General features: G+C 43.5%; 1 protein-coding gene across 4 annotated transcripts in view; it reads right to left on the reverse strand.

Annotated features, from left to right (window-relative positions):
• Nucleotides 1–23,380, reverse strand: part of LOC149440796 (class I histocompatibility antigen, F10 alpha chain-like) — an 88,176-nt gene that overhangs the window by 48,602 nt on the left and 16,194 nt on the right. For all 4 annotated transcript variants that reach the window (XM_089658127.1, XM_089658125.1, XM_089658126.1 and 1 more), the window contains exon 2: nt 16,784–17,044. In XM_089658127.1, the coding sequence (XP_089514253.1) occupies nt 16,784–17,044 (261 nt within the window). The remainder of the gene's footprint in view (nt 1–16,783; nt 17,045–23,380) is intronic.

The raw sequence follows: 23,380 nt of genomic DNA on the forward strand, positions 1-23,380 counted from the left end.
AATGTATGCTCAACTGGGTTGAGATCAGGTGACTGACTCGGCCATTGCAGAATATTCCACTTCTTTTCTTTCAAATGCTCCTGGGTTGCTTTTGCAGTGTGTTTTGGATCATTGTCCATCTGTACTGCGAAGCGCCGTCCAATCAACTTTGCTGCATTTGGCTGAATCTGGGCTGACAGTATATCTGTAAACACTGCAGAATTCATCCGGCTGCTTCTGTCACATCATCAATAAACACCAATGACCCAGTGCCACAGGAAGCCATACATGTCCATGCCAATCATGCCAATCTGCCTCCACCATGTTTTACAGATGATGTTGTGTGCTTTGGATCATCAGCTGTTCCAAGCCTTCTCCGCACTTTTTTCTTCCTGTCATTCTGATACAGATTAATCTTAGTTCCATCCGTCCAAAGAATGCTTTTCCAGAACTGGTCTGGCTTTTTTATGTTATTTTGGCAAAGTCTAATCTGGCTTTTCTATTCCTCAGGCTTATGAATGATTTGTACCTTGTGGTGAACCCTCTGTATTTGCTCTCGTGAAGTCTTCTCTTGATTGTAGACTTTGACAATGATACCCCCCCCTCCTGGAGAGTGTCCTTCACTTGTCTGGGTATTGTGAATGGGTTTTTCTTCACCACAGAGGATCCTGCGATCATCCACCACTGTTGTCTTCCATGGACGTCCATGCTTTTTTATGTTGCTGACCTCACCAGTACGTTCTTCTTTCCTCAGAATGTAGCAAACTTTTGATTTGGCCACTCCTGTTTCACTTGCATGGACATCTCCTTTGAACGCATGATGTAGGTTTGCAGCAATAGATTTCAAATGCAAATACCACACTTAGAATCAACTCCAAACCTTCTACCTGCTTAATTGATGAAGACATAATAATGAAGGAGTAGCCCACACTTGGCCATGAAACAGCTTTTGATTCAATTGTCCAATTACTGTTTGTCCCTTGAAAAATGGGGGATGGCTACTCTTAAGAGCTGTAATTCCTAAACCCTTCCTCCAATGTGGATGTACATACCCTCAAATTAAACCTGAGAGTTCGCACTTTCAGCTCATATCCATTATATAACTATAGCTTGAATATGTTTTGGCAAATACCTGAAAAAAAAAACTAAAATTGTACCTGTGTCCAAATATATATGGGCCTAACTGTATATATTTATTTATAGATTACAGGTTAAAAAACATTTTTGTATTAAAAAAATCCCCTTTGTCTATATCTCTACAGTGCAATTGGCGAACAATTTCTTTATTTTGCATCAGGTATTTTCTGTATTTACTATGTACCATTCTGATGCATTAAGATCTGTCTAAGTTCCAGAGCCCAGTATGTCTTCAGTGTCCTGTCTGAGATGGATTTCACTTTGTTATTGAGGTCTTGGTTACCTGAACTGCTGGCATAAACCCCACCCCCTTACACTAAGCCCCTCCCACTGGCCCCTGATCCATTAACCACTTGCCCTCCAGAGGATTTATCCCCCTTCCTGACCAGGCCATTTTTTGCGTTACGGACCTGTGTTACTTTAACTGACAATTGCACGCTGCACCCAAACTAAATTTACGTCCTTTTTTTCTCATGAATTGAGCTTTCTTTCGGTGGTATTTGCTTGCCTGTGTGTTTTTTATTATTTGCGCTATAAAAAAAAGACTGACAATTTTGAGAAAAATTTTTTTTTACTTTTTGCTATTAAACATGTTCAGTAAAAAGATTTTAAAATCAAATTTCGTCATACATTTAGGCCAAAATATATTCTGATAAATAAAATCCCAATACGTGTAAATTAATTTGTTTACATGAAGTTTATAGTGTTTACAAATGGTGGTTTATATACACTGGGATTTTTATTTTAATTTTTACTAGTAATGGCGGAGATCAGCAACTTATAGCGGGACTGTGGCAGGCATTCTGACTCTGGGGGGGAACTGACTTGGTGTCACTGACATCTCCAGTGACACCAATACAGTGGTCAGTGCTAAAGAAAAGCGTCATGTGGGGCGATCAAAGGGTTAACTGTGTGCTGTGTGTGATTTACTACGAGGCTGTGTGTTTGGACACAGCCATGCAAAGAAGTGTGCAGGAGCTGACAGGAGAGAGAACTGTTTTGTTTACAAACAGTTCTTCCCCACCCCCCTACCCTGGCAGAGATGCTCATCAATCATCGGGAGCAGGCAAGTAATCACCAGCCCGGACCTGGTGATTGACAGCTGTGGCTGCGAATGGCGACGCGGGTAGGGTGCGCGCCCCCCTAACCGGAAATGCAAAATCAAGTATATATATATATGTGATTTTGCACACCCATGCCACCCTGTAGCAGTACTTCTGCTATGGGGCAGACAGGAAGCAGTTAAAGAGGAGCTCCAGGCTTCCCTGAAAGAATTAAAATATTTGACTTTTAATATACAGGACACTTACCTGTCCAGGGATCCAGTGATGTTGTCAGCCGAGCCGATTCTTCTTCCTGCATCTTAAGGGCTCTTTCACATGTGACTAATTTCTAACGCTTGCCAAACGCCCCTATAGCATTTGACAGGCATTTGAGAAGTGTTTATAACACTCCTCAAATGCTCGCCAAATGCCCTATGCGCATTTTTTTAGGTATTTGATAAGCATTAAAACCGCACCACAAACGCCTATAATGAAGTTTAATGGTATTAATGTTCCGCAACCGCCTCACAAATTCCTGCCAGGTGTTTGAGCATCGACACCATAGACTTGAATGCGAGGCTTCAACTCCTCCTGATTTTGCTGTGACGCGACGCTAATGCTTCAGTGTGAACAGCATTATGTGCTGCCATGTGTAGAATTTTCATAGGCGTTTGGGAAGCGTTTTTAACACTTCTCAAACGCCTGCCTAACGCCTTTTGACAAAGCTAGTGTGAACACAGCCATTTTTTTTCCTGTGCTGCACTTTGTGAATGGTTCCGCAGTCTTCTGGGACCTGTGATGTATCCCAGAAGGCTGTGGGAAAAGGAGGGGTGCAAACTTCTGGCTCAGATCGCTGCAGCACATCGGACCAGAATTGGGAGCGGGAACTTCTCAAAACCGGGTACCTGCTCCCCCCTCTCCCCCAAAAAGTGCAAATATGGCAGTCAAGGTGGGGGGGGGGGGTGCAAACAAGCGGACCTTCCCCTTTTGGGTGAAGTTCTGCATAATAAGAGTACCATGAAGCATAGATTAGGGCTGAAGTTAGAGATCCTGTTCCCATAATATTAGTAACAGCAACAATCTTCCTATAAGATCACATGTCAGATGACTTTGTTTTGTCTCCCTGTAATGATTGGTGATATTATGACACTGAACAGGCCTGGGACTGCTGCTGGTTGTTGCCATCTTGGATGAGAAGTCAGAAGTCCCGGACAGGCTCAGAGCTGTTACTCAAATGATGATCTTTAATACTCCATTGTTCTGATTTATATTTGCGGCTCACTGAACAGCCTCCCATTTGTGTTACGGCAGGGCAGAGTCCTGTGGATGTAGACGGAACATATTGGGGGGAGCTGACCTTTGTATGTATAGTTGTGCTCATTTTCCATCCCTCACTCACTTCTCATCAATGTTCTGCCGCTTGCCCACAGTGGGTGCGCCGGTCCCTGACACCTCTAAATCAGCCCTTTACCCGCACCTCACTCCTATGTCCCTGACATGTCTGTGAATGATCCCTGTGCCCTGTACTGCCCTAATACCCATCAACACTCTGCTTCCCGTCCACACATTGCACACGTCTCCCCTACATAATGATGAATGAAGTCACAAAGAGGCCCGAGGCAAGGTAGCAGCTTTGTCCTTACCCAACCCTTCAATTGGCATTGATAAGGATTTCAATAGGCGCAATGAATCGGCACTATTTGCGTTGTACTGACATGATCCAGTTGCTTACAAGTACATCCTCCCTCAGGCCTCATTCACATGGACATACTAAAGTGTACTTCTGTGCAGAGGGCTGTGTTTGTCCGCACAGGATACACACGTGTTCCTTCCATACGTGTGCAGGCAGTCCCATTCATGAGCAGCTGCATGTCCTCACACTCCCACTGTCTGCATTAGGGGACACGCACCTGCATGGATGTCCAATTGTGAGCCGTGACGGTGTCCATACAGGCATGAACGGGACTGCCTGTATGTAGATGTACATACTACCTGTGCATCCCATGTGGGCAAAAACAGCCCTGCACACGGGTGTACTCTGAAGTCTGACCGTGTGAACGAGGCCTCACCGAGTAGCAGAGAGGAACACAGCTTTGACCATCTGCATTATCCTACTGGTGTTCTGCTGGAGCATGGAGGATGAACAGTAGCTGGGCCCCCTGGAGATACATCGGGTCCCAGGCTTCTGCTTAGTGTGATTTGTGGATGATCCGCTCTGTCCTGATATCTTTCCATGTACCCCATGCTGACTGGCCACACACTGCGCACTTCTCCCTGATACATCTCCAACATATCCCTGTGTGCCGCTCTAATATCTGCCCCCTATTGCTTGTATCCCATCTAACTAGACCTGCACACCTCAGACATCTGGAATCAGACATCACATCTCTTATTTACCAATTATGAATTCTCAGACTTTTATCTGCTGTGAATATCCTTCATATACACCATGTGATATATGCTTCTAGTTCCAACATGTGTGCCAGAACCATCCTTCTTAGCCCCTCTCCTACCACCTTCACTCCACTAATAACCTCCACAAAGGGTTAGCTGTTGTCTGATATATAATAAACCCCCATAGCACACAAAGCTTCCTCTTCAGCCTCTTCCATCCATCGTACGGACCTGACAGCGGGGGATTCTACACACTTGTCAGATTGTATATCTAACAAGGCGACTGCTGGCTGTCAGATGGAAGAGATCTGGTGGCTAGGCAGCTGTGTGATCGCTTCCAACCCCCCTTGTAATGGCTGCCCCCCATGTGAGTGTCCTGGGCAGGTGCTGTCATCTTCTTATTGATGACCCAGAAGCGGCAATGTCATAATGTCACTTCTTGGTCCCATTTCACTGTCCCTGGCCAGTATGGCTGAGGAAGGATCTAATACAGTGTGATCTGCACTTTACTGGAGGACACGTGAGACATCCAGGGTCTTTTAGACCCTTTGTATCTCATTAAAAAGAACCTACCATAAAAAAAATCACCACATAGTGGACTTTTTGTCCCCCATGTGATGAAGAAATGTAAAAAAAAAAAAAAGGTAAAAAATTAAAGTTACACCCAAGATCATAAATCAGCTCAAATTTTTGAGCCCCCCACCCCCACATACAGACGTAAGCGTCGGGCAACCTATGCGCAAAAACATTAATTGCAATACACATTACAGTACATATCGCCGTGCACGCCGGACTGAGAGAAATCATTTTAGCACTGGAGCTTCTGCGTAACTCTGAACTGATGGCCTATAGCGAGTTTTTAAAGCATTGCCTACGGCAAATACAGGGTGCTATAGGGCAGGGCTTGAAAAAGCCACTCGCCAAATTTGAGGGGAAATCCTTGTGTGGCGAGCACAGATGGAGCGGCTCCACCTGCGTTCCAAGCCTCATTGTGAAGCTGAGTTCCGATTTCCGACTTCTTCTTCGGCGATGCCATTACACTGATACTCATACCTAATATATAACTATATACAAGGATATAAAAGAAACATTATATTATATATAATTCTGTAAACTAAACTTACATCTTTAAAAGAGACTTTAGTTACTAATGATGCAGGAGATAAACAAAAAAAATACAAAATGTTTACTGCAGGTTTAAAGCTGGAAAACGTGATATTTTTATTGCACCCTATTGCTAATAAGCTATTGCTGTTGTTTTTAAATTGACATAATAAAGCGATGTTATAATTACAGTTTTTTATATTTTGGACTCTTTATTCTAAAGAAAAATGTAATTTCATAAGCTTTAAGGGGGTGGGGGCGTACCTGGGCAAGGCTGGGGGCGGACCTGGGCAAGGTTGGGTGGGGCAACTGGTGGAGAGTAAGGTTTGTGCCTGGTTAGTAGATCTAGACTGGAAATGTTAAGCCCTGCTATAAGGTGTGACCTAAAATTAACTTTAGTTTATTGTTTACTGACAGTTTGTGCCAATATTGGGTAACATATGGAATTGGAACTACCACTATTTTATTCTCTAGTGAGTCTGGTTTAAGAAAATATATAATATTTGGGGTTTTATGCAATGTTCATGACTAAAGTGATTATTTTAACTGCTTTAGTGCCGCTCCATAGCATAAATACTGCTAAAGGGCGGCAGCGGTGCGCAAAATCACGTATATATACGGATTTCACATTACCAGGTACGGGGCGCGCGACTCACAACCTCGGCTGTCAATCACCGGGTCCCAGCCAGTGATTACTTGCCGGTGCCCAGTGATGGCTGAGCATCTCCGACGAGGGGGTGGGGGAGAACTGTTTTTAAACAAAACAGTTCTCTTCCCTGTCAGCTCCTGCACACTGTGAAGCAGAAACACTGTGAAGCAGTTATAAAAGGGCACACAGTTAACCCTTTGATCTCCCCACGTTAACCCCTTCCTGCCCAGTGACATTAGTACAGTGTCAGTGCTTTTTATTATCGCTGATCACTCTATTGGGGTCACTGGGGATGTCAATGACGCCAAGTCAGTCCCCCCCCAGTGTCAGAATGTCCGCCGCAGTCCTGCTATAAGTCGCTGATCGCTGCCATTACTAGTAAAAATCATTTTCAAAAAATCCCAGTATATATACCGCCGATTGTAAACGCTATAACTTTCACATAAACCAATTAATTTACACGTATTGGTATTTTTTTTTAGCAAAGACATGGAGCAGAATACATTTTGGCCTAAACTTATGACGAAATTTGATTTTCAAAATTTTTTTTACTGGACATGTTTAATAGCAAAAAGTCAAAAACATTGTTTTTTCTCAAAACTGTTGGTCTTTTTTATAGCGCAAAAAATAACGCACAGGCAAATACCACCAAAAGAAAGCTCTATTCGTGGGGAAAAAAAGGATGTAAATTTCATATGGGTGCAGCGTTGCATGACCGCGCAATTGTCTGTTAAAGTAAAGCAGCGCCGTAACGCAAAAAATGGCCTGGTTAGGAAGGGGGGGGGGGAAATCCTCTGGAGGGCGAGTGGTTAAACAAGTGTTAAACAAAAAACACAAAACAATCTCATGCAGTGAAAGGGTTAAAGCGGTATTAAACACAAAAGAAAACATTTGTTATATTGCACCATACCAATTCTTAGATGTGATGGCTGCATTAGTTCTTTTTTAGGTTTTCTTTCCTTTATTTTCACCTGGTGATCTGGCCAGTAACTCTTGTTTTTCAACAAAACAAGCTCTCCTACAGATGTAGCAGTTTAGAGGGTTGAGACAAACCATTTACCAATGGCAGGGATGCTTACAATGATCAGCTTTAGGTAAAACTTTTATCCCAAAAGGAAAAAAGCTGTTACTATAATTGCTTGGGTATCTAAATCTACCAGTACATCTAACACTCCCCTCCCCATAGACTGACAAGGCTGCTGTCTGCTATGCCTCCTGTGCTCATTCATCCAGAGGAGGTTGTAACAAACTAGCTGATCAGAGCTGGACGCAGAGTTCTTCTTTGTCTTGTCCTGTCTGTTATCTGAGGTATTCCTCGATCATTCCTCACATCCCCCCTTTTCCAGTCCTGAGAGGCAAACGTTATCTCCTGACAGATGGTGTGGGTCAACCAGGTGAAGCATTCCTGGTGGTGCCAGCAGTCTGGGAAGCATTGACCCAAAACGGCGTAAGCCCACACATTATCAAACTGACCAGAGTAATTGCACATTCCTCAGGTCAACCGTATCTTTCATGTCATGTATTATGAAGCTGTAGTTAATTCAGAGTTTCCCACTGACCACTCCCAAAACGTAGTCAGAGCCCCCCCCCCTTTGAGAGGGACTTTTAAGAAGAGACAAGTGAGTTAGAGACACACACACACACACACACACACACAGAGATCTCCCAGCAACATCGTAACAAAGGGAGATCAAGAAATCACCCTGCTCTACAACTTGGATCTGCAAACCCAGGCATATGGGCAAGTAACTTAACCCAGTAATCTCCTTCCTAATTGTCTCTTTGCTGTGACTTTATATACATATATATATATTTTTGTGATATCTCTTTGTAAATATTGTATTGCACCTGTTTTGACCCTTTTAGTAATAAATCTTTCTTTCTGAAAGTGTTAAACTGTTTCTAAGCGCTTATTTGCAATTCACGAATCCCTGCCTTTGAAGAGACGCTACTGTTTGTTATATCTCTGTATAGCAGGTCTGCGGGCCGTGCTATATAGATCAATATTTCAATCATTATAGTGTATATTTGATAACGGGAGTTTCCCAGTCTCCGACAAAAGTGGTGGTGGCAGTAGAGGGTTAGTTGCGTAATTAACCCGACCCAGTAACAAGCGCATTCAGGCTGCAGGCACCGATTGTAGTCCATTAGCTGGGCAATCGCTGTGCTGGGTGCAGCTGAGTGTGGCCTTGTTACGCGCATCACAGCGCGGTTTTAGATCGGCCGGCCCTTCGGTCACGAGTTTGGTGAGAAGGTCTGGGGTCTGATGCCGTGGGCATGACGTATTACTGTTAGTCGCGGTCGTGCGATTGTCGCATGTTGGTGGAGGCGACCGTGAATCTGTGACAGAGGTGTGTTATTGGCCAGATTAAAGTGTTGCTAAACCCCGGACCCGGCATTCACTACATCTAATCTCCCACAGTACACAGAACATGGAAGTACAATTATTTTAGTAAATATAAACTGCTAAATACTTCATCAGCAGTTAGAGCAGTCTTATGACTTCTATCAGTGTCCAGTTCAGCACATGTTGATGCTTGTAGAAGGAGTTTTCATTTAACTCTAGGAGGATGCAGAACCCCTGAACTCTGGCTGGACAGTGCTGACTGGTCCTGTGCGGATCACATGAACTCTCCCAAGAAAAAAAACAAAAAAAAAAACAAACCTTTCTAGCAATACACACCAAACTGAGCATGTGCAGAGTGTCTCCACACGATATGTCTCATCAGGAGATAAGAGGGGGACACTAGAAGAAGGGGAGGATCTGAGAAGACAGGATCAATCAGCCTGTTTACAGAATGCAGAGGATTAACCCCTTAAGTTCCACAGTGAGTATAACTAGCATGTTTATCTGCATATACAGACTGATTGTACTGATGTGGGTTTAGTAACACTTTAAGGCAGCCAACGCATCTAATGATTGGTAAGCTGCAATTTATGACATTTTTGGTTTTGGATTTAATATCGCTTTAACACCTCCTTTGGTGGAAGAGCAGATATGTGAACTGAACAGGTGTATTGCCTTTGAGAGGCACACTCATTATTACCAATTTGTGCATATATAAAAGGTGGATTGTTATTTTGGTTTATTTTTATTGTCTGAATTTCACCATATTAGCTTACGAGCAATTATTCACACTTGATATTATCTACACAATGCCATGCGGAATGACAATATTTGGTCTTATTGGTCCTTTGGGGTTATAAATTGTTCTATTTAACCGCTTGCCAACAGGCCAGTTGTAATGTTACTGCTGACAGTCGGCTCCCCCGAGCAACACAACGTACAGGTGTGTGATGCCGAACTTTCGGGTTTACAGGTGTGTTCGCCTGTGTGGTGTCTCTCATGCTGCAGTTCATTAGCAGGCTTGCAGTCCATGATTTTGGCTGTGAACCTGCTCATTGCTGTGGTCAATCACAGATCTGCCTGTTTTGTTTTCTCCCTGATTTCACTTACCGTTCAGAGCTAAAATCAGGAAGAAAAGTCAGCCAGTCTGTGAGTAAAAGCAGCACACATACACTTATTAGCCACACAGTTAACCCTTTGATTGTCCTCCTGATCTCCCCCATCACCCAGCCAGTGTCATTAGTAGTACGGTGTCAGTGTAAGGTATTATCACTGTATTAGTGTCATTAGCAACATCAGATAGTGTCAGTTAGAGTCAATTAGCGTCCCTCCCAGCCAATGTCAGTTAGCGGCAGTCCCTGATTGCCCGCCACACTATCACTAGTATAGTGTCTGTACAGATCAGTATCCTGGGCACAGTCAGAACTATACTAGTCACTCTAATAGTATAGTGTCCCCAAAATTGCAGTTTTAGCAAGATCAGCCTAGCTTATGCCAGCACTTGTGACATGTAGCAGAATACATTTTGGCCTAAACTTATGAAGGAATTTGATTTTATTGGATATACTTTATAACAGGAAGTAGAAAATATCTTTTTTTTAAATTTTTTGGTCTTTTTTCGTTTATAGAATACAAAAACCCTGTAAGAGAAAAAAACAATATAGAGTGTTGCTTGACCAAGCAATTGCCAGTTAAAGTAGCGCAGTGCTGAATTGCAAAACATGCCCTGGTCATGAAGGGGGTAAAACTGTCCGAAGTGGTTAAAAAACGTTGTAATGACTGATCCAATCTCTAATATCTGAGAGAAATTGTACTTATATTATCAAAACAAGAAGCTCTACCGCTATATTTTCTCTGTTCTTGTTAATAAGGTAATCCTAACCATTCAAGTTTCTGTTTTGTGTGTATGACAAAATGTTTGAAACATGACAAAAAAAATCTGATTAACACACAAAAAAAAAGTTAACGTAAAAAACATTTTAAAAAAAAAAAAATTATATATATATATATATATTATTTATTTTTTTTTTTCTAGTAAAACTCTCCTTGAAAGTGTACCAAATAAAAGTCATATATGTGCTTTACAAATATATAATAAATATTTAGGTAAGCAACGAAGTCACAGAATTATTTCCAGTTACAGACACATTGGGGTTGATGTACTAAAACTGGAGAGTGTAAAATCTGGTGCAGATCTGCTCAGAAACCAATCAGCTTCCAGGATTTATTGTCAAAGCTTAACAGAACAAGCTGAAGTTAGATGCTGATTGGTTTCTATGCAGAGCTGCACCAGATTTTGCACCCTCTGGTTTTAGTAAATCACCCCCATACTGACACTTATCATTGCTGCCAGAACATCCACACATCAATGATTTCTGGTTACAAACATTTTAAAGCCTAACTGCCACTTTTGTTTTCTCTCGGGGATTCTGCCTCCATTCTTGAATTTAGCTGAACAGAGAAAGTTCATACAAACTCAGCAAACACATTGGTGGTTCCCTGTAACCCCCCCCCCCCCTCCTATACTCATCACTTCCCAGCATCCATCCCGGTAGTGAGATGGTCCCCACAGCACACAGACCTCACTGATTGGCTGTAATAGCAGTGGTCTGTGTACATTTACCCCTCAGTGAGAAGTCCGGAGCAAATGTGAATTAAAGAACTACAGACAAAGCTCTCCTGGCTGTACTCCTCATGTGGATCACAGAAGTGCAGTTCGTTCTGCACTCCTGTGACCCGTTTTCAGCTGACAGCGGACTGAAGCCTGTTGTTGGCTGACGTCACTCAGCCGGTCCAGACTGGGGAAAGATGCCGACTTCACAGTCAGGATCCACCCCAGAATCTGGAGCAGCACCTACCTCAGCGTCTCAGCGAAACACCGCGAACCTCAGCAAGTCACTCCCTCCCCCTCCACAGCACCGCCCTCCAATGAACACTGGGGGGGGGCTGAGCAGAGAGCGGTGACTGACAGTCCCACTCTCTGCTCAAAGCAGAGAGGAGCTCTCAGTGACAGTGATCATGTGATCGCTGAGTTCTCACCCTTAGAGCCGGCTGGGGACAGATGAAGCATCAGACCGATACTTCATCCACCTAGGTAAGTATAATGGGGGGAAAAAATAGCCCCATACTTCTCTTTTCAACTATTAGATTTAGTTCACACTTTTGTGCCGGGGTATCACACGCATTGCCACAACTAGCGGAAAAACATTTTGCACATTGGAGATCTGTTCTTAAAAGAGAAGTATGTGTTTAGAAAAAAAAATTATACTCACCTAGGTGAATGCAACATTGATCCAATGCTGCATCTGTCCCCCACTGTCTCTGTAGTGAGAACTGAGTGACCAAACACCGCTGATCGCTCAGTTCTCCTCCTCCACTGTGAGCAAAGAGTGACGACTGTCAGTCTCCGGCTCTCTGCTCTCCCCTCCAGCACTCACTGGAGTGCTGGACTGTGGAGAGGGGCAGGAACAGCTGGTTCAGACTCTCAGCAGATCGCAGAGAGGCTGAGCTAACTGCTGGTCCAGAATTTTGGGAAGATCATGTTCAAATGGTTTGGATCTTTCCAGAGCCTGGACCAGCTCTATGACATCAGCTGACAGCGGGCTTCAGTCCGGATCACATAAGTGTAGAACTATCTGCACTCCTCTGGTCCACAGGAGAAGTGCAGCCAAAAAAGCTTAGGTTATACTTCTCCTTTAATGGCATCTCAATGCACTTTGCCAAAGAAATGCATCAGAACACAACTAATGCACCGCCATGCACTGTGCTGTGCTACAAAATCTATGTTACATATAATATCATAATACAGAACATAAAATAACATGTACACATCTTTGCCATTTGATGCAGAAAGTAGTTGTAAATGAATCGGCTGCTTTCATGTAATGCAGAATAACTCCCAGAATAAGGCACATCAATGATTACTGCAGCACAGCAGCGTGAACCTAGACTCAGTGAGCTGTCCCAAGTGGACCATTAACTCCGTGTTGTTACGTTTCCACATTGTAGAGTTATAATTATACAGAGTCGTTTGCCATTAAAGCAGAATTAAAATCATTCAATCAACATTAATTATTTATAATCTTTATGCTGCCGACATAAGTGAATAGACAGGAAGGTACATTAGATTTACTTTTTTAAAGCTTTTTTTTATATATATTTATTCAGTTGCTTCCTGGTTTCTAGCCTAGGTTAAAATGATGTCATACATCCCAGAGGTCTTCATGGACTTTTTTTGTTATCTGGAGGAGGGGCTTTCTCAGCTAAGCACATTCCTGCCTGCATGTCTAAACTAAGGGCAGACTGATATTAGGAAGTAAATGCTACACGAATCATCTGCCCTTACTCAAGATGGCTGTGGCTAAAAATGCTAGGGGGTGTTTCTTACTAAAATAAAGCATGGAGACATGGATGGATGGGGGAGTTTTCCTTGAATATTAAAAATGAATTAAATAGCATTTTCAGCTTGTGGTGCTCAGACACAGACTCAGGTTCTTCTTTAAGTATATTTATTATATTGCGCATGCTTAATCTATTGATTCATATCCCATTATAATGTACTTGTAATTCTTCATTTTGAAATTGATAATTGTTTTATTTGTAGGTTTCCATGAATCCACTTCTGTTCACCTTTGTATTAATACCGCTGGTATGGAAGGGTTAATAGTACAATATATTCTTGTTCAACATCTAACTAGAAGGAGATTGCTGCCATCTGGAGTCTAATTCACCATAATAATGGGTTATACAGTATAAGCAGTGGGATGCATGACCAGACTGTACTCTTCACAAACTCCATTTGGAACAAAACACATGGGGGCGGAGCCTGGTGACATCACAGAAGGGCAAAGTCATGGTGTAGATTGGCAGCTCGATGTATCTCTGGTGGATGATCTGCAGCATGATAGATGGGGAGCTGACTAGGTGGACTGGTTTGCACCTTTACTAGCGCTTTATTACATAGTGCTTTGCTGCACAAGACAAATGGGAGTCTATATGGACCATTTTGTGCGTTTTAAATAATAAACATGATTTTGCACTATTGCAGTTTTATTCTTTGTGCCTTTTATTGTTTACCTGGATGTTGGAGAAGTACAGCGGAGGGTGGAGTGGACCAAGCTGGAGGTGTGCTGCCATGGAGGTCTGATAAAACGCCTTTTACATTTCTATACCAGAAAGATAAAAGTCTGCTGAGCGTCATTCAGTTTGGAATTCTGGGATTTTTATTGCAGTTTGATCTTACATGAATAGACTGTCTGTGTGATTTTTGTGTTTATATACAATTTTGTTAATGGGTTTTATATAGAAATGCTGCATTATTCAATGTATATGGTTGTGCACTGCAGTGATATCTGTAAGACAACCAACATTTATTTTCTGGCTCCCATCTCACCTGATCCACCAATCAGAACAGGAACTCTAAATCAGCCGGCAGGCTCCACCCACCCACGGAAAGCTCCAATTATATCACACAAGTGTGACATCATTATGTTTGCACAGAACCATGTGACCACAACCAGCCCCATATGGGCTATGAGATTTTGGGCCCGATCACATCTCGTGATTTGGGATTGTGAGAAGAATCGCTGTGATTCCTCCTGCGATCCCAAATCGTGTGGCTGCTGCAGCACAACATAAAAACATTATCCTTCAATGACACCCCAAATGGGATGCGATTGTTTCGTGCTATTGTGGCAAAGTACCCCCTTCAAAATTGTGAGAATTTTGTCACCGGAAAAGGAGCAGGAGCTTTTTTAGGTGACAAACATGCATAGCACACCCTATTCAAGTGAATGGGCTACCCTATGCAACACTCAAAATCACATGATAAATCGCATTTCTGCTACATGATGTGAATAGGGCCTCATACTCCGAGTTCTCTTTAGAATTTGTTGGGTAAGAATGTTTGTTCACACCTAAGCGTTTTCCGCAGTGTTTTGCAGAAACGCAGTACAGTCCATTTTTAACATGATTTCTTATGGGAAATGCGTTTTCTGGAAAGGGTCAGGGACTTTTTTGAATGCAAAAAGTTACGTTTTTTTGTTCTATAAACTTCAATGGAAACGCTGCAGAAAAGCATGTATTGCGTTTTTGCTGCGTTTTAAATATGCCTAGCAACCAGAAAAAAAAAGCAAAAACGCAACACAGAAATGGGTCAAACACAACCTGCATAGGTGTGAACGTAGCCTTACAAAGGTTCTGCACACTTTCTGTACAGTAGTAATCTTTGTAGTATCCTCTGATTTCATGATCTGAGGTCACATGGAATGTCGGTGTACATACAGAGTACTAGACATGTCCCTGGTAATCATATAAATACAGGACCAGACAAATCTTGTTTTTGGGGGCCACATACAGGACTCTGGGGGTAACTTCTTATCTAGTGACGTTCTCTGACTTCAGATCATTACTGTCTTTATAAGAATCCTAAAACGGTGGGGGTCACAGCTCTCCAGCCCCGAGACAGACAGCATTGCTACAAGACATTTCTCTGGGATCGCTGTTCATGTCATCTCTCCAACTTTAGCTGTTTTGTGAAGTCACAGCAATGGGGTTCATCTACTAAAGGAAAAGACAGATTACAATGCAAAGGGAACATTCACTGAGCTTAGTAATAAGACAGAGCTCTGCTCATTGTATATACCCAATCATGTACAAGGGAGAGGAAAGACAGGATTGTTTGCTGTCACATTGGTTTTGATAATTGGAATGAACACAACTTCACCATGTATACCGGGGGAGGCAACCTTTCAGAGGATGAGGTCTACCTGGACAACATGGAGCAAAGCAAAGATCCCCTTGGGGGGGGGGGGGGGTGTTACTAGGCGGCGCCCTTAAAAAAAACAAAACATCATCCTCTGTCCCCTCTTTACATCACCCCCCACTGTAGTGTCCTGTACCCCCCAGTGTAGTGTCCTCTGTCCCCTTTACATCACCCCCCCCAACTGTAGTGCCCTTTGCCCCCCCCCCCACAGTAGTGTTTTGTACCCCCCAATGCTGTGTCCTTTGCCCCCCTCCCCCCACAGTAGTGTCCTGTGCACCCCAAAGAAGTGTCCACTGCCCCCCTTCACACATCCCCCCACTGACGTACCCTCTGTCCCCTTCCCCCCGGTAGTGTCCTGTACCTCCCCCCCAAACCAGTGTCCTCTGCCCTCCTTCACATCACCCCCAACACTGTGTAGTGTTCTATAGCCTGCCCCATAGCAGTATCCCCCCCACAGACAAAGTGTCCTCTGCGTCCACATCCCCAGTGCAGTGTCCCCTGTCCTTTTCTCATCAAAATCCCCCCCACTGTAGTTTACTCTGTCCCCCCCTCCCAGTGTCTACTATACCATCCTCCCACTGCGTCTCCTAAGCCCTCCTCCCACAGAGTCTCCTGCGTCCTCCTTCCCACAGTGTCTCCTAAGCCCCCCCCCCCCGTGTCTCCTAAGCCACCCCCCCCCTTACCACCACCACCGAGTATCCTGTGCCCCCCTTCCCACAGTGTCTCTTATGTCCCTCCTCCTCCAACAGTGTCTCCTGTGTCCCCCCTCCCACAGCGTCTCCTCTGCCCCCCCCCCCACAGTGTCTCCTGTGTCCCCCCTCCCACAGTCTCCTGTGTCCCCCCTCCCACAGAGTCTCCTGTGCCCTTCCCACAGTGTCTCCTGTGTCCCCCCCCCCATACCACACACGGGTAGTACTGCCTACCTGTCAGTGTGTGTAGAGCGGAGCGGAGATCAGAAGACAACACAGTGCTGGGTGGAAGGCAGGAGCAGGAGCTACCGGAGTTCATAATACCAAGATGGTGATTGGTTGCTAGGACAGCCTAGCAACCAATCACTGAGCACCTTCTGCCCCTGACCCTGCCCTCCATCCAGCACTATGCTGCCTCCTGGTCTCCGCTCTGCTGATAACATGAGAGCGGCGGAGGCTGGGGGGGGCAGAACCGCAATCATCATCGACCTTTCAGATCCCTGCAGTCAATCACGATTGACGGGTTGCGGCCCCGATGTATACCATACTCACTGAGCATTCAGTAAACGGCCCCCAATCTTTTCATACATCAGACACATTTCTGGCACATTTGTATACATTTTATTCCATGTTTGTATTTGGTGTAATAAAGAAATAGAAATGTAAGAATTGTCTCACCTCCAGTCTGGTTGAATCGGCTCATCACTGTCTGTACACTGTGCTTAAACACAGCCTCATTGCTCCGACCTCTTTGTGTCTCTCTCTCCCAGTAGTCAGGTCCCACTTTCTTCATCCATTCAGTCTTGGGAAGATACTGCCGAGTGTCGCTGTTATAATCCTCTATCTCCTTATCATCCACATATCCGACTACAGAGTACACAGGGAGCCCGGATCCCGGAGAGGAGACTCCAGTGACATAATACCGCATAGAGTGACTGTCTGATAGAGAGACATGGAGGGTATTCAGTAACACAAATAGCCAAGTTCTGAATGTAACAATCCACAGTAACCAATCAGATTTCCTCTCTGTCACCTGACAAGTGATATCAGATTGGTTGCCATGGGTTACTGCACTTAGCAATAATAAAAGGAATAGACAATTCCCCATTACACAGCACTGTATATATTCAGCCTAGACTGACGTCATCATGGGAGAGGAAATGCAAATCCCAACACACATTTCCAGGACATCACCTGCAGGAGTGCTATGAGGATCAGTGTGATCACCCAGCAAACTATCAGACTGAGAAGATTTCCAAACATATGCTGACTGCACTACCTGTACAGCCAATGAATCAGGATCAGGGTGGCCCTATACAACCGATCTGACAGGGGCCCTCTTGGGAACTCAGAGGAGAAGAAAAAGGCAGCAAGCATAGTGACAACCAGGTAGCATCCATAGTGCAGGGGTCAGGAGTGTGTCATGTACACAGAGCACACCATGGGATCTAGGCTGCCCAGGCTTTGGGGAAAACAAGGGAGAAGTTTTTTTATTCTCAGCTATTATTTTTTTCACTTCCGTTATAATCCCACCAATGATTGTGATTGTTAAGTTGTGTAACGAGTCTGGAATGATGACAGATGGGAGGTTTTATTTCACAATTTACAATCCTGCTGAGTCCTTATTGGAGAGATTTCTCTGCACCTGTGAAGGCCAAACTCTCCGGACCCGTTCACACCATAGAAACGCAGTCCAGATGTGTTCCGGATGTGTTTCTGCCTGCGTGTTTTTGATGCATTCCGGCTCATTTTATCCCCTCTCTTTTTCTACAATTCAAATAGGGACATGTGTTCCAGTGCGTTTTTGGTGCGCTCCGGTGCGTTTTAGTTCTGTACAGAAAAAATGCAGCCTGTTCTACTTTTTTCTTCTGCAACCAGAACGCACTGGAACTGCAAGCACTGATGTGAACTATGACATTGACAACCATATAACCTACTTTCTGCGCATTTTGGATGCAGGAAAAAAAGCAACTGAAACGCATGGAGTGTGAACTGGCCCTCCAACAGGGACCCAGGAAGCAACAGAAGTCTGACAGATGATCGAACCATTAAAGTGACTGTAAACTATCTTTTTCTCCAAAAATAATCCATTTACATCCACTACTTAAAAGTCCTGTAATCTATTTGTCATGATTTGTTTTCTGTTATTTTTCTTCCTCTGTATAATGTCCTCTGTGAGCTCCCACACCTCTCCTTTTCCTCCTCACTTCCATTTCATGTTTGGAATGAGCAGTGCATGTTAGTTGCAGTCATGTACACTGCTCTCTGCACACTACAACTTCCATTGTCCATAGTCCCTAGTTCATCTTAGTGCAAGCAATCATGGGTAGTCCCTACATCCAGTGGGACCATAGATAATAAACATGGCTACCCTCTAACGGGAAGTTGGATCACAGCAGAAAAAAAAGGAATCTGAAGATTTGGAGGAGGCTGAGAGCAAGAGAACGGACTTTTCTGAGGGCCGGTTCACAAAAACGCTGTCCAGATGCGTTTCCGCACATTTTTGATGCTTTCTGGTTAATTTTTTTCCCTTTTCCCTCTTTTTCTTCAATCTACATAGGGACATGTGCATTCCAGTGCGTTTTTCGTGGGTACAGCCTTCTGTCTGTACCTATATGCTGGAGTGTCATGCCCCCCCCCCGGATACATGCCCAGTGTACATGAGGCCTAAACTGCCCCCTGCCAGGCAGAATAGTCTATGTAAGTGTCGGCAGCAAAGGCCTTCCCCGCAGTAACTGTGAGGTCAATGAGGGGGGGCAGCCTAGGCTCAGGATTATTCCTGGCACACCCCTAGAACATTGCCACATCACAGATCAATATTCTGTATACAAGACAAAGCTGGAGTTCCTGCTATTCACTGCTGGGTGCAAGTGAGACGATGACAAGTCCGACCTTTACTTGCTGCACTCTTCTGACCACTCAGCCAGCACTGAAGCCTGTGGATGTACATGACAGCCAAGCAACCAGAGTTCTCAGAAGAAATGCCAGTAATGGCAAAGGTGCAATTCATAACGAGTACACGGGGGGATTTACTAACATGGAGCACTCAGAATCTGGTGCAGCTGAGCATAGGAGTCAATCAGCTTCAGCTTGTTTAACCCCTTGCCTACTGGATACTTATACCCCCTTCCTGCCAAGACCAATTTTCAGCTTTCAGCACTGTTGCACTTGACAATTTTTTTCACACAAATAGCTCTCTTTCTTTTGGTGGTATTTACCGTATTTTTCGCTGCATAAGACGCACTTTTTTCCCCCCAAAAAAGGGGGGGAAATGTCAGTGTGTCTTATGGAGCAAATATGGAGCGGCCAGTCCGGTATTTCCGCCGCTGCCACCGTGTCAGAATACTGGGCCGGCAGCTTAGCTCTTCTCTGCAGCAGAACCTTACCTGTTCCTCGGTCCAGCGCTGTACAGTCTTCTCGCGCCGACATCTTTAGTGTGACAGCCAGGTGCCCACTGCGCGTGTGCAAGAAGCGCTGCACTTTGTGAATGGCTTGGCGTCTTCTGGGACACGACAGGTCCCAGAAGACGCCGGGCTATTCACAAAGCGTAGCGCTTCTCGCACATGCGCAGTACTGTATAAAAATAATATATTAAGTACTTTAATGTAAAAGTTTTAAAGATATATATCTATGGCAAAAGGGCAATAATAAAAAAACAGCCAAACAAAATGATAATAATAAAATCAGCAATACCATGATGTGAAAATGAATCATAAAAATCAATAATATATATGAACCCATAAATACTGAATAAGATACTAGAAGCTCTTATAAAAGTGCGGCTAACATTCATATAAAGGACCAAAGGAGAATAATAGACAAGTATTAAAAGTCCATATGACATAAACATAAAATATCCATAAACTGTATATAAAAAATTATATATAAAATTGAATTGTATAATATGGGAAAAATGACTAAAATAAGACAAGCAAGACACATAGGGGTTTATTTACTAAAGCTGGAGAGTCCAAAATCAGACTCCCTTCTGCATAGAAACCAATCAGCTTCTAACCTCAGCTTGTTCAATGAAGCTTTGGCAATGAAACCTGGAAGCTGATTGGTTTCTATGCAGAAGGGAGTCTGATTTTAGACTCTCCAGCTTTAGTAAATAAACCCCATAATCTCATATATGCTGTCATATCAAAGGTGGAGTCAGTATTAGTAAATGAGGGATATATGATGTGCATAAATAATCCCCTATTTCTAGCTGTTTGCGATAAAACAGTTTACGTCAATCTCGATATTGTGACCTAGAGGGTGTAGGGTACAAAGCTCATATACCCATCTGGTTTCTGCTTGAGAAACCGCCCGTGTTTTATTCATACCTCTCCAGTGGGGAGTAACAATATCGATTGCTGTGAATTTAAGTGAGGTAGGGTCTTTGTTATGGTGAATTCTGTAGTGGTTCGATAAAGAATGCTCCCTATATCCCTTTTTGATGTTGGAGACATGCTCACGTAGACGATCCCGTAATCTCCTGGTGGTTCGCCCTACATACTGTTTCTGGCAAGGGCATTGAAGTACACAACGTACTTGCTGTAACAGGAAATGAAGCATTTTATGGTGTATGTTTTGCCAGTCACATGCGAAGTAAATGAATCAATCCTGCGTTTCCTGATGTTGTTATATTTGCATATGACACAAATGTTACAGGGATTAAAACCTTTCCGGTCAGGAAAGAGTGTAATGTGTTTGGGGGGTATCAACTACGTTAGGTGCAAGACTATGTCTCATAGAAGTGGCTCTCCGGAAAACAATTTCTGGTTTATCCGGGAAGATCTTACATAAGACAGGATCGGTTAACAGGATATCCCAATTCTTTTTGATTATTCTATTGATGGATCTATGTTGTAATGAGTAGGTGGTAATAAACGGACAAACTTTTGTTCGTGTTGGTCTACGATTGTCCTGCAGCATTGTATTTCTGTCTATCTGGGCGACATTATCTATAGTCTTCATTAAAGTAGTGTCATCATATCCTTTTTCTAGGAATCTATTTTTCAGAATCGTAGGTTGAGAGTAATACATATCCAAATCAGTGCAGTTACGTCTAATTCTTGTGAATTGGCCCTTTGGTATATTGGCCAGCCAAGACGGGTGATGACAGCTGTTGATGGGGATGTAACTATTACGATCAGTAACTTTGAAAAATGATTTGGTGATAATCCTTCCATCTATATTCATGAGTGTCAGATCCAGAAAATTGATTTCTAATTTACTGTAAGAATATGTTAAGCTGATATTAAGCGTACTGTTATTTAAAGTACCAAAAAAGTTGACAAGTGATTCCTCATTACCATTCCATAGTAGGAGGACATCATCTATATATCTCTTGTAGAGTTACAATTCCGGCCAGTCTCTGGCCTAGATGATGTCCTCCTCCCATCTCGCCAAAAAAAGATTGGCGGGGCTGGGGGAAAATTTAGCCCCCATAGCCACTCCCTTGACTTGCAAATAGTAGGTCTTGTTGAACCAGAAGTAATTATTCTCCATGACAAATTCTAATAGGTTCAGAATAAAATCTTTCTGTGCTGAGGGCAGATTACTATAATGTGTCAAGTAAAAATTTGGGGCTTCCATGCCATCAGAATGATTGACGTTTGTGTACAGCGAGGCAACATCTGCTGTCACCAGGTAGGTATCTGAAGATATTCTGATATCATTGACCAGGTTCAATACCTGTTTTGTATCTTTAAGATAGGATGGTGTTTGTATAACCAAAAAGGTTGTAAAAATAAATCAATATATTCTCTGATTTTCGAGCATAGAGATCCAATTCCACTTATTATTGGACGGCCCGGAAGTCTAATCGGGTCTTTGTGAATTTTTGGTAAAATGTATAAAATAGGGAGTTTAGGTGCAGTTGGGATCAGGAAGGCTTTCTCTTTTTTGTTCAGGATTTTGTTCTCAAAACCACAATTGATAATGTTCTTAAGAGAGCATTTATAACTCACAAGAGGGTCCTTGGTTAATGGGGTGTATGTGTTTCGGTTTACTTAAAATATTTTCAACTTCTGTTATATAATCAGTTTTGTTGAGGACCACTACCCCACCCCCTTTGTCCGCTGGTCTGATCACCAGATCTCTCTTTTCTAGGAGTGGATTTCATAGCCATAATATCTCCTGATCTGTCATATATGGCCGTTTGATAGATTACCCAATTCTTTGAGAACTTTGTCCTTAAATACATTTACATACAGTGGGGCAAAAAAGTATTTAGTCAGCCACCAATTGTGCAGGTTCTCCCTCTTAAAAAGATGAGAGAGGCCTGTAATTGGCATCATAGGTAGACCTCAACTATGAGAGAAAAAATGAGAAAAAAAAATCCAGACAATCACATTGGCTGATTTTGGAAAGAATTTATTTGCAAATTATGGTGGAAAATAAGTATTTGGTCAATATCAAAGTTCATCTCAATACTTTGTTATATATCCTTTGTTGGCAATGACAGAGGTCAAACGTTTCCTGTAAGTCTTCACAAGGTTGGCACACACTGTTGCTGGTATGTTGGCCCATTCCTCCATGCAGATCTCCTCTAGAGCAGTGATGTTTTGGGGCTGTCGCTGGGCAACACGGACTTTCAACTCCCTCCAAAGGTTTTCTATGGGGTTGAGATCTGGAGACTGGCTAGGCCACTCCAGGACCTTGAAATGCTTCTTACGAAGCCACTCCTTCGTTGCCCGGGCAGTATGTTTGGGATCATTGTCATGTTGGAAGACCCAGCCACGTTTCATCTTCAATGCCCTTGCTGATGGAAGGAGGTTTGCACTCAAAATCTCACGATACATGGCCTCATTCATTCTGTCCTGTACATGGATCAGTCGTCCTGGTCCCTTTGCGGAGAAACAGCCCCAAAGCATGATGTTGCCACCCCCATGCTTCACAGTAGGTATGGTGTTCTTTGGATGCAACTCAGCATTCTCTCTACTCCAAACACGACGAGTTGTGTTTCTACCAAACAGTTCTATTTTGGTTTCATCTGACCATATGACATTCTCCCAATCCTCTTCTGGATCATCTAAATGCTCTCTAGCGAACTTCAGACGGGCCTGAACATGTACTGGCTTAAGCAGGGGGACACGTCTGGCACTGCAGGATCTGAGTCCCTGGCGGCGTAGTGAGTTACTGATGGTAGCCTTTGTTACGTTGGTCCCAGCTCTCTGCAGGTCATTCACTAGGTCCTCCCGTGTGGTCCTGGGATTTTTGCTCACCATTCTTGTGATCATTTTGACCCCATGGGGTGAGATCTTGCGTGGAGCCCCAGATTGAAGG

Source organism: Staurois parvus, unplaced genomic scaffold, assembly GCF_062004578.1.
Source record: "Staurois parvus isolate SC_StPar_1 unplaced genomic scaffold, SC_StPar_1.0 ptg001052l, whole genome shotgun sequence".
In the NCBI taxonomy this organism is placed as follows: domain Eukaryota; kingdom Metazoa; phylum Chordata; class Amphibia; order Anura; family Ranidae; genus Staurois; species Staurois parvus.